At 40.4% G+C, this 12,940-nt stretch overlaps 1 protein-coding gene across 1 annotated transcript in view; it reads left to right on the forward strand.

Moving 5' to 3' along the window:
* The window catches only part of LOC118207353 (synaptoporin-like), a 30,511-nt gene extending 25,192 nt beyond the window's left edge, over positions 1-5,319 (forward strand). The window contains exons 3-5 of the mRNA XM_035380839.1: positions 30-228; positions 1,850-2,038; positions 3,161-5,319. Of these exons, the coding sequence (XP_035236730.1) occupies positions 30-228; positions 1,850-2,038; positions 3,161-3,457 (685 nt within the window). The 3' untranslated portion in view covers positions 3,458-5,319. The remainder of the gene's footprint in view (positions 1-29; positions 229-1,849; positions 2,039-3,160) is intronic.
* The last annotated feature ends 7,621 nt before the right edge of the window (positions 5,320-12,940 follow it).

The raw sequence follows: 12,940 nt of genomic DNA on the forward strand, positions 1-12,940 counted from the left end.
TGTTCCCTTGCCCCGCTGGGCTGTGGCAGGTTGTACCAGGTGTACTTTGATGCCCCCTTGTGTGAAGGGAACAGGCGGGAGCGGCTGTTCCTGGACGGGGATTTCTCCTCCTCGGCCGAACTATTCGTCACCACCGCCGTCTTCGCCTTCCTCTACTCCCTGCTGGCCACCGTGGTCTACATCTTCTACCAGAACAAGTACCGCGAGAACAACCGGGGGCCTGTGGCCGTAAGTCACTGCCGCCAATCGGCACCACTTTTTCACCAAACCTCTCTATTCTCTACAAATGCTAAAAATCAGTAATGTCATGATATTTAAAAAAAAAAAATAGAATTGCTAGTTTTGAGATTGTTGGGTTAAGGACTGTTAAGTGTGTACTGTAGCTGGAAACAGTAGCCTTCTACATTTTACACTGGTTACTGGTGATGTGGTTCAAAATGTTGATTCCAGATTTGCTCTTAATATAGTTACTGAATTGGTCTGCTAAATTTATTTATATAATTGTCTATATCACTTTTGTCTTTTCTGCCACGAGTTAAGAGTGAATAATTAAAAGCCGTATTGAACACAGGCTATTAGTAGTTCATTTGAAGTTCCATTCTAATTAGCTTGTACACCTGAGGTGACCTTATTCAGTCATGTATAAAAGACTGCAGTCAGCACACAATGCCATTTGACTGATGACGGTTTAACCTTTCTGTTTTAGCGTCTATTTTAACCCACTTTCAAGTGAAAATATGTCAGAAATAGCACTTAGTTTTATTGAAACCAACCTTTGTGGTAACCTCAAGAATAATTATATAAACTATTTAAAAACTGTTCATTTTATTGAATTTGAAAGTCTCTGTCATCTGTGATGTTATGGGACAATTATTGACTTTGCAAATATTATAGGTTGTTGATAGGATGCAATGCAGCATTATAAAATTATGAGGAGTTCTGTTGATTAAATCTGACCCAAATATGATTCTACTTTGAGTAAAGCCCCAACCACACCAACCCAACTCCCACAGACAGCTCATTTCTTCTCATAATGTTATTCTCGTAATGTGTGTGTGCGTGTTTTTTTTTTTTTACAACAATATTAAAAAACATAATTTTCTCCAAACCTGATATTACCCTCTCCCATAACCCTTCATGTCATCAATATTGTACTTGCCTTCCATTGCTCACTTACTACTATCATTGGGTTTGTACAGTGCTTCTGTTTTTGAATAGTTATTTAAACAGTTTATGTTGCCAGAGTAGCTATTTTATCCTTAATTTTGGCTGCAAAAGTGTTCTTTGTGTTTATGTATAATACAATTCCCCATTGTTCATCTATTGCTGTCCTGCTGTGCACTCACCTGAAAACCAGTAACTATTTCACACCCTACAGTCCAAACAGTATGACAGGAGTGAGAGTAAGTGCCTTTCAGGGAAGAGTCTCTCTCTCTCTCTCTCTATGTACAGTACCATGTGGACTAATTTTATCTTGCACTCAATTGTCTTATGGGGGCGTGCCATGAACAACAAGCACTCATTTCTCGCAACATCAGTATCTATAAATAAGATAAGGCTTGTTTGAGATCTTGTCCACATTTCATGCTGCTGCAGCAGAAGCAGCTGCATACTTCAACATGCAAACAAGGTTCACAGTCTATGAGGGTCTTCATGCTATCTTTGATTATGTCAATGAAGTGGAGGAGAGAGCAGGCTGAAACTGAGTAGGAAGTGTCTGAGATGGAGGATGATGTTGAATACAATCCTTAAAATGTTTCTTGGAATGTAGCCTTTGCATAAGGATGCAGTGATGTGTTGCATTAAGTGAGCGGTCAGGAACGTGTTCATTCTTCTGTGACTGCACCAGGACTTCATTGTGACCATGGTCTTCTCCTTCACTTGGCTGGTGAGCGCCTCTGCCTGGGCCAAGGGTTTGGCTGATCTCAAGGAGGAGACAGACCCTGAGAAGGTGCTGCAGCTGATCTCTGCCTGTAGAGTCAGGGCCAAGTGCAGCTCTGTTCAGGAGCCTCTCTGGTCAGGCCTTAACATCTCTGTGGTGAGTCGTCATAGAAACTGGCAGAAGTTTTAGCGCTGCAGTCTAAAAATACATAGGGCCATAGGGTCCCATTGTATATAAAAAAACAGAGTTTGTGTTAGCCAGCAGTTGCTGCTTTTTCTACAGTAAAAATGATCAAAGCCTGGGAAATGTAAATCTTTCTGGACATTCTGGCTGACAATTTTATATTTGTAATCAAACAACTCACATGTGGTGAAGACAGATGCAGAACTCGCATTGTTTATACTGGACAGGTTGGGTTAAATTTCAGAACTATTTTACCTGGACTTTCTGCTTGTCAGCCAGATGTACTTTCAGTGAATTTAGGCACCGATGCAGCAAGGTAGCTATTATTGATAACATTACTTTTTAACATATAATTTCAAGGTGTAAATGAAATGTATTGTATCCTCATGTGTTTGCATTGTTCCAGTGACAAGTTGGGAAAAGCTGCCTTTTTATTTTTTCATGGGATTCCTTTCTGTGTGTCTGTATGTGGATGTAAGCATCAGAGTGACATCAGAGTGAGACAGTCCCAGAGAGGGGCCCTTATAGACAAACCCAAAGAGAGTGGCCCTTAGAGACAGTCCCAGAGAGAGTGGCCCTTATAGACAGACCCAGAGAGAGTGGCCCTTAGAGACAGTCCCAGAGTGAGTGGCCCTTAGTGACAGACCCAGAGAGAGTGGCCCTTATAGACATACCCAGAGCGAGTGGCCCTTATAGACAGACCCAGAGAGAGTGGCCCTTAGAGACAGTCCCAGAGAGAGTGGCCCTTAGAGACAGACCCAGAGAGAGTGGCCCTTAGAGACAGACCCAGAGGGAGGGGTCCTTAGAGACAGACCCAGAGAGAGTAGCCCTTAGAGACAGTCCCAGAGAGAGTGGCCCTTAGAGACAGACCCTGAGAGAGATGCCCTTATAGACAGACCCAGAGAAAGTGGCCCTTAGAGACAGTCCCAGAGAGAGTGGCCCTTAGAGACAGACCTGGAGAGAGTGGCCCTGAGAGACAGACCTGGAGAGAGTGGCCCTTAGAGACAGACCCAGAGAGAGAGGCCCTTAGAGACAGACCCAGAGAGAGGGGCCGTGAGGGACAGTCCCACTGATGCCTCTTCTCTCTCCCTCCAGGTCTTTGGCTTTTTCAACTTCCTCCTGTGGGCAGGCAACATCTGGTTTGCTCGCAAAGAGACTGGGTGGTACCAGCCAGGCTATCACAGGTATCCCGCAAGGAGTGCCTCGGAGAAACAGAGCGGCCGATTCACCCGGCATCCCTACAGCCAGGGTAGTTTTGAGGAGCCCCTCAGTCTTGAGCAGCCAATGGGAGGCTTCATCACCCAGCACGCTGTTCTGGGGCAGCAGTCCAGCTACAACCAGGTGGGCAGCTGTGTGACCACTGGGCCCATCACCTTTGCTGGGCAGATATAGCCTCCGAACACTGCCCCCTGCTGGGCTGTAATGGGAGGCTGTCCTAGGTCATGGGGGACTGAGTGTGGTACAGGAGGTTAGGCAGACACACCATTTGTTCAAGCCCAATTGTTTGGGGCTTACCGGCCATAGCACAGGGCTACACACCCACAGCCTGGGGGGCAAATGTGACCTGTCATAGATTCATTATTATTTCTTTGAATATTGAAAATAGAAAAATTAAAAAGTATCATTCCGGTGCATGAAAAATGTGACACAATTCAGATCTGCATCTGCGGTGTCAGCATAACCCCCAATAGAGACACGATAATAAGGATACATACATTATAATATAGTATAGCATATTGTAAGAAGACATCTGCTTTGTTTACACATATGTGCAATATGTCTTATTTATACATTTATATAAATATTATGTGGAAATTTGGCCTATGTGCACATTTTGAAAAAAAAGGATCCAGCCCCCAGGAAGAGGTAGTTGAAGAACCATGATCTAGAGCTTTTCCTACACCAGGGAGAAACACAGTACACTTGAGCCCAGATTCAATGGCCAATGTGCAACACACTGTGTGTTTCACTCCAATGAGCAATGAAATTTAGAAGGCATTCTACTTATAAGTTTTCTAATTCTACTATTAGTTTGGTTGAGACAGGAACAAATTAATGAATGTAAAACAAGGAGGAAAGTAACACTTGTTACATTGCATGTTACTGTGCTTGTTTGATGTATTACTTGGAGTTGGACTTAAAGCAGCTTGGTGAGATTGGTGGTTAGATTGAGGCATGGACTCATTCACAAATCACTCCTTTGATATATCTGAATGTTCATTTTTTCATCATGGTTAATATTGGTAATTGCTGAAAGTGTTTGTGGAGATAAAACTAACACTTGAATGTGACCATTTAAGTTTTGAATAAATAAATGATTTTCACAGTTTTTACCGGTTTTATCTTTTCAGCTTCAGCTTCCAGCATGTTTTTGTCTGTGGGAAGTTATATATATTTTAATTGTTTTATTTATTTCAAACAAATTGAACAATGGTGAAATAAAATGTGATACTTTGTACTTGTTGAAGATTTTATTGTTAATGTTGAAGTGTATGAAATTGTGCAGTTAATGGTTGTTACCTGTTTGAATTTTGACTTTTCAGCCATTTAAAATAAGTATTTCACTAAAATATTGACTTTATTTGCACACTGACTTGTGTTTTAATAAAAGTATGTGGATAGTACTTACAGGTTTATTGCACATGCTACCTGTCCATATGAACATGTAACATCTGTTGTTAATCTTTTGGGAATTTAGTATGCTGGTGTTCATATTGTATAAGGATTCAATTGTTTTGTGTGCTCTTTGTTATTAAATATGCTTTAATATATTTTGATTTTAAAAGTAATACTGCACTCAGTCTGCTGTATAAAGGCACATAAACTTGAAAAGGCACATGAAATCTATCAGACCCTAACCATCCTTAATGAGAGATGAGTATCTCAAAGCTTGTCTCAAGATGAACAGTCATGTCTAATTATAATCAGTTTTTGTGTACTTTCATATCTCCTTAATCACATTTCCAAATACAACTCATAGTTTATCAGTTTTCTGTTGGTGTTAAATGTTTTTAAATGAACATGTATTCATTCAGTATTGATTTTGACCATTCAGATCACATGGCTGCGTTTGTCTCAGCAACTTAAATGAGAAATGGGGATCAGTTTCTTTGCTGTACCCCACTGAACTTGCTCAATGATGTCACATTATGAGAACAATTCAGATTCAACATACTTCAGACCTGTTAACAATTACTGAATGTGAATGCCTGTTTAAAATGCATTAAAAGTTAAATTAATTAATATGCACGAAACTGTAACTGAGACTGTGTCCTTTTGAGACTGTGTGTGCGTGTGTGTGCGCGTGCACACATTAGAATAGGGAAACGTACACTTTCACGAAAGGTCTACTCTATTAAAAGTAAAATCCGTGACTACTTATAAGTGTTCCTTTTGAATTCCAATATGGCGAAAGACATTTATGTGCAGTAATGCAGACTCCTTAGGTGTAATTGGATTAATTTTGGATTTTGGCTGTTTGAAAGTCATTTCCATTAATATCCATGCACAGAACTGTTGAGGTTGTGTGGTGTGTGTTTGAAGCCAAAATACACTTAGTTTTCAAAACATAACATATTTGGCTTTCCTTGTATTAATGTTTTCCCCAAACATGCACATAATTAGGCTAATTTCAACATGACAAAGACCAACTGTGTGGTTAAATACTGAAAACCTTAAGAAGTGGCAAATAGATTCATGCTTTCTTTATGATGCTGTTGTACAATTGTAATTTTCTACAGCTCAATAGCAATGAGTTACAATTGCTTGCCCATTGACATGAAAGGTTGATCAGTGCTCAGTTCAAGGGAGATAATAGATGAAATATCATATCATATTTAACAAGCAATGATTTTCTGCCATCCACCTGCGGATTGAGAAAGCACTCAGTCTGATATATTTATTATACATTAATTGATTTCATTTGACATCATTTATTGAGCGGAATGTTCTGGATATTTTCTCCTTATGCATTTCATTATAAAAGTACTACTGTTATTTTCTGCTGTAAATAATCGAGGTAGGACTTATTAAACATAATGACATAAATTGTAGAATGTCATATATGGATTAACATTTGGTGAATATATGCTAAATTAGTAAACGTATTAATTCAAAGATGTGCACAATGTAAGAGACACTTCACCGTGGTATAAATCTTTTCACAAATTCTTGGTAAGAGAAGGAAACATGCTCTTTGTTTCCACGGTTGTGTTGCAGGGATTCTATTTTGAGAAAGCGGGAGAGGTATGCTTGTTTAATTTGTACGAGGGGAAACACTGTGAAGCGTTTGAAGGACTCGTTCCCCTAGGTGCGTTCCCTCGCCGTCGTTTCCTTTATTAATCAGATGCTCGGAGTGCAGGAACAGGCCCGTTACAGTCTGATGAAGATGAAGAGAGGCTTCGGGGAAACCTCTGGCTAAACAATCGATATGACACCTACCCCAAACTCTCTGCTCCTTATAAACAAACCAGGTCTGCCGGAATGGAAATAAAGCAGACCCTATGGTTATATAAAAGATGGCCTGGAAAAAAAAACTTCTTTTTGTGTTTGGACTGGCAAACTATGTCTGAGGAAGTTTGGGGAGTTTCAACTGCTTCAATGCATGTATTAAATAGCAGTTCTAGTGAAGGCCTTCCTTTGGTTTATTTCCCATTCATAGGCAAGTAATGGAAACGGAATTATCTTGTAACCTTTGTGTAATCGAATTGAGCTTCTGCTCATGGAGCCTAATGTACTACTACATTGCATGGGCAAACAACTTCACAGAGCTTATAATATGTAGAATGGATTTTGTTGAAAGACAATTTTATGTGTATCATTCTATTTTAGAGTTTCAGGGGTTTAAACAATTTGGGGAAGTTTCTGGAAATTTTTCGAAATTGATCATAAAAGCATTGTTTTTTCTCACACTCAAAACACTTGATTAGGGAAACTCTCCTCATCCACAACCAATGTGTAGCACCCACCTGGGTAGGGTCGCCAGTTGTCAAGGATTAGCTGAGAGACTCTCAAGAGATTTGTTTTTGCTGAATCCAGTGCATATGTCAGTTATGAGTATCTGTTTTTTTTTTTTTGGGCAATAGCGGCATGGCCTTGGTCATGTTATGAGATAACAATGACTTGGAGACTACAGTGGATAAACACAACTGGCGAGAGAGAAAGAGGGCGAGCGAGAGAGAGAGAGAGAGAGAGAGAGAGAGAGAGAGAGAGACTCTTCCCTTAAAAGACACTTACTCACTCCTGTCATACTGTTTGGACTGTAGGGTGTGAAATAGACACTGGTTTTCAGGTGAGTGCACAGCAGGACAGCAACAGATGAACTGTGAAAAACTGTACAATACACAAACATAAAAAAACACCTTTACAGCCAAAATTAAGGATAAAATAGCTACTCTGGCAACATAAACTGTTTGCATAACTAATCAAAAACAGAAGTACAAACCCAGTGTAAGTAGTAAGTATGCATGCATAGGGATGGCCAGCAATTCCCAATGTTGTATTTTGGTTACAAACACAACACTACTTGTGAATATTCAATGTGTTTATATTGTTTCATATGTTTATTATGTTTTTAATGATGTTATATACTTAAAGATTAAAAAAAAAAAATATTTGGATCATCCATTGATGTCAAATGAAATGACAAATCTGGATGGAGAAGAGTGGGCGGAGGTATAATTGCAGTTTAGCTACATTTAAAACAGTATGAAACGGTATTACAAGTTAAGTTTCCCTCCAAAGTGCTTTCTAATTTATAGTTTTTGGTTGAAGGAGCTGTGATATATAATCTGTAGAAATGCTATTTCAGTAGAAATTGCATTTGGAAAGTTTTAAAGTCACGCAACGCTGGGGAAATAGCTTTATAAAGCCAATAATATGAGTAACCTTGTCTAGACATCCATACATGAGCTTAGACAAAATAAAGGGGGTTCCATGTATACAATGGATTTCAAAACTAAAGGGCAATTCCACGCGTGTCATTCTGCGCGTAAATGAGGGTCTGCTTTCCACGAAGCGAGCGAGACCGTCTCACACATATCGGCTCTTTGACCTAGCGTGTCTCTGGGGGGGGAAGGAGGTCGGCGGCCCTACGCACAGCGAGCTCAGAGATAACGAGTGGGCAACGACGAGTCGCTCGCCTCAGAACCCCGCTAATCACAGGGTTCTCGGGTAGTGATTAAGACCTCTGCGCTGAAGAGATAAAGGCAGTGTTTGTCCAGCCTTCTGCAGAGATGCTAAATGCCCGCAGGTGTTCAGGACACAAAGATGCTGATGGCCCGAAATTGCGGCGTAGCTGCCCGTGCATGTAACAATTACGGTTAGGTTGTCTGAGGGAAATTAGGGGTTGCGTTAGCATTCGTGCCATGGATTTCTGTAAGCAGCAATTTTGCATGAATGTTCTCGCTGCATGCAGAAATGCTGATCATGTTAATACCAGTTCTGGAGGCTGACTACTGGACACTGAGACGTTTATAATCAAACCCACTCAAACCTCTGACCTTTTAATCCATAATGCTCTTCTCCCAGGCTCCTACCTTCGAAACAGCTTACTGTTGAACATACACCATCACAGATATACCGTAACACTCAACAAAAAACATTTTCAATGTACAAAAACAGGCTCCTTAAAATCACAGGTTGTTTCAATCCCAGCGGGGCAATTCATCAGTTAAATATCCAGTGTTGAACTCAGCATGGTGATGTCACATTTCGGCTCACTGTTCTTCCGCTCCTCTGTGACTGTTCCGTAGTGCAGCATCATACCTGCTAGCGGAAGAGCATTACAGTGTGTCCCATTGTGTTCTCTTACCGTACCACCAGCCACTACACTACAGGAGTCTTACCTGACTCGCTCATGCTGGGACTTGTGCTTCCCCTGACGAGAGTCCGCCCACCCATGTCCCCGACTCCCCACCCTCTGGCTGGGTCCTGCGTGTGTACAAGCGCCAGCTCATCATGAACCAAAGGCTTGACAGGAAATGCAGAACCAAGCCGTCAGAGTGTCAGACTGGGCCAGAGCTCGTTGACCCCATCAAGCCAGTAAACTGAACTTGTTCTGGTCTCCCCCATGCCCGCTGGACCCGGCTACTTACCAGCTGGCAGGCAGACAGGTCCCGGTGGCATGCCAGCCACTTGTCCAATAAGCTTGCTGCCCCTGGGGTGATACAGGGCGCCCTGGTGGTCAGACTGCATGCCCTCCACCTGTTGTGGAATTCAAGCCGTCGTCAAAGATTTCCTGCCCACTTCAAAAAGCTCAGCTAGTACAGAGGGGCTTCACCTTTTCCCCTCTTGATGTGCTTCTAGCATGCATGAACAACAACTGAAATTCTCACACATTTTAGGTATCTTATATGCAATAAGACAGCTGTATGCTACTGAAATGAAAATGCAGTTATCCTGCCATGCATTTCAATACATTGTTAAAAAAACGGGCTTAATATGCGCATGGTGGGCTTGGACAAATGGGCCCGTAAAAAGTGGCACTTGCGGCACATGAGTGAGCACCATGGTCTCGGATGGAATCCGAACCGTGCTGGCGGCAACTGTGGCCAGCGGCCCCACAGGTGTGCCATATAATTGGCTTTGCATTGCTCAGGGATAATAGGGGGGGATACAGTCAGTAGGCTAGCGACATTGTTCATTGCTCGAGGGACTCCCGCTAGCCATTCCGGGAGCCCACGGCTCCGCACACACGTATGAATGGGTTTCATGAATGGGCCCTTCTGTACGCTAGCGCGGCTTGTGGCTGCGGTGTGAAAAAAAGCAGCTTGTTAAATGTGTAATCTGATATTGTGTATGGGTTTTACATTCTCATAAAAACCAGAAATTGTGAAAGAAAATCTTTCTGAATATCCAGCTCATGAAATGTCCACAGGAGGTACGTGCACATGGCCATCCATAATTCAATGAGTGAAATCAGTTCTGGATCTGGTGCTATGTAATGATCCTGACAGCATTTTCAACATTGACGGAATCAAGCAACTCGAGACAAGTGATCATTCCACAGTTAGTTTTGATTTATTTTGGAAAATTAACAGGGCCTCCTCTTTGGCCAGGAGTGTTTTTATTTTTGGTGAGCCAACTTTAACAAGACGCGAAGGAATTTGTGTAATACAGACTGGGTGCAACTTTTTGATTGCAAGGCCGTGAATGAAAAGTGGGACAGGTTCAAAATTGTTATTCTTGAGGCAGAATGTAAATTTATTTGAAAGGTAAGGAAAAGTAAGTTAAAGAAACAATCTCCCCAGTGGATGAACAAAGCCATACCAGAGAGTTTGACAAAAAAGCAACAAAAACAGTATAAGATAAAAACAACAGCACTGAGAGAAATAAGACTTAATATTGTAATATGCATGCTATGGTTAAAAAAAAAAAAACTACGGGAATCTTAGAGGCTCTTCGAAAGGCAAATCAGCCAAGATGCAAAAAGCAATCCTAAGCGTTTCTTTCAATACTGTAGTAGGAAAAGGAAAGTCAAGGAGGATATAAGATACACCTGTGATAAAGAAGGAGCACTGATTTATAAGAATAAGGATATTGCTGATTCCTTAAATAGTTAATTTGTTAAGAGTATTACTAGAGAAGACGCTATGAACAGACTGGATGGTGTATTCAATACTCAGAATGTTTTAGCAGATATTGATATAGAGGATAAAGAAGTTACATGAAGACAAATAAGGCAACAGGCAGGTATTTTTAGACAGTCTAAGAGATAGCCACCATGGTTTTCCCAAGGGAAGGTCATGCCTGACAAACCTTTTGGCGTTTTTTGAAGAAGCTACCAAGCATTTTGATTATAGCAAGGCTTATGATTAAATTATTAAATATTTCAATTTCCAAAAGGAATTTGATAAGGAACCACATGGGAGACTTATTAGCAAAATGCAGATAGTAGTAATTGCAAGGATGTATTTAAAAGTGGGTTCAGAACAGGTTAAAGGGTAGAACACAAGGAGGGGAGGAGGCATCTTATCTAGGTAGGGTGCTTTTGGAAGTGGAGTCTAGGGTGTTTTTTCCTATGGTGGTTTTTCAGGTGTGTACCATCACGCCAGAAAATAAAATTTTCTTATATAACACTTATATATCAGGAATGCAATTTCAATCAGAAGAATGCATTTTAAGTTGGGTGAATGTGAAGAAATGTCATTAAAACATGTTCAACTGTGTTGCATTACTTTAAATTGCACTAATTTAAAGTAATGCAACACAGTTGAACATGTTTTAATGACATTTCTTCAGCTAGCTGATTGTTTGGTGGCTCTGCTTCCATAAGTTTTACAAACAACGATTTAAAATCTTGCCATTCTAATAAACTCATGGAAGCAGAGCCACCAAACAATCAGCCAATGTTTCCGCCAAATAATCGGTATCAGTCATGAATTTTCAAATCGCGTGGCGTCCCACAAGGATCGGTGCTGGGACCACTGCTCTTCCTCATTTATATCAATCAACTTGACAGGGACATTGAAAATACATTAGTTAAATCTGCAGATGATACAAAACTGGGAGGCCCAGCTAATAGTTTGGATTCTACCAAGGTAATCCAAGAAGATTTAAACAAAATCCAGAAGTAGGCAGAAACCTGGCAAATTAAATTCAGTATAGCCAAATATAAAGTTCTACATATGGGAAATAAGAAAATAAGGCAGTATTTCATTTTGGGAAGAAAACAACTGGAATGTGTTCAAGTTGAAAAAGACTTGGGAGTAATGGTTGATCAAAGCTTTTCACGTTCTAGGCATTGTGCTGTAGCAGTCAATAATGCAAACAGATTACTGGGATATATGGCCAAAAGTTTTGAGTTTAAATCCAAGGAAGTAATACTGATCTTATACAACACATGTCTTCAACCACACTCAGAGTATTATGCAGTTCTGGGGACTTTACTACTTATAGATAGAGGCTCTGGAAAATGTTCAACCAAATTGATTCCTGGTATGAAAGATAAAAGCTGAGGAAAGACATCTTAAGATCTCTTTGTGCTTAGTAAAAAGAGACTAAAGGGTGATTTGATTGCGGCTTTCATATTCATAAAGGGTATTAACAAAGTGAACTACGAGAGATTCTTCATGCTGAGCTCTGTTTGTAGAACAAGGGGACATAAATGGAAATTAGTTAAATGTAAATTCTGCACAGACATTAGGAAGCATTTTTTTTGTGCAGAGAGTAGTCAATGTGTGGGGTAGCCTGCTAGGTCATGCAGTAGAGGCTGAAACTCTGGGAGTTTGAAGACCAGGTTTGATACGGTGTTTCATACTATATAACCTGTAATTAATCAATACAATATAGTTAGGAAAGTGGCGAGAATTTTTGGGCTGAATGACATTATGTTCTCGTCATTATGTTATGTTATGTTAAAGATCAATCCGATTGGCTAAGAAAAAACTTTACATATTGATAACAAATTGCTGGTTGAAATATTAAGCAGAACATTTTCTTAAAATAAAAATTGAAAAATGGAAATGGTACGTACTGTACATGTTCTTGATATGTACTTTCCCTACATGTAAAATAAGATTTGAGATCTACGAACTTGTCAATAAAAACACATGCAATGAATTTGTTGCATTTTTGGAAGATTGTCTTCCTTTAGAGTCTAGGACTGATGCAATAAAGATTTGGAGTGGTACAGACAGGCTTCAGGTACCCTGCATTTATAATTCACAGGAAAGCACGGAGAAGCACAAAACTAATTAAATGAGACAGGAGTGATCTCGCTAGAGAGGGTTCACACTGAATAAAGGGCATATTTTATTGCCTAATTATTCATGGTCAATTGTCTGGGAATACAAAGCGAATAAGATTTACCAACTGAGCAATATGGTACAAATTCGGCTGAGGAATCAGGCGAATAATGAGCAGAAGATTCACGGG

Source organism: Anguilla anguilla, chromosome 11, assembly GCF_013347855.1.
Source record: "Anguilla anguilla isolate fAngAng1 chromosome 11, fAngAng1.pri, whole genome shotgun sequence".
Classification (NCBI taxonomy): Eukaryota; Metazoa; Chordata; class Actinopteri; order Anguilliformes; family Anguillidae; genus Anguilla; species Anguilla anguilla.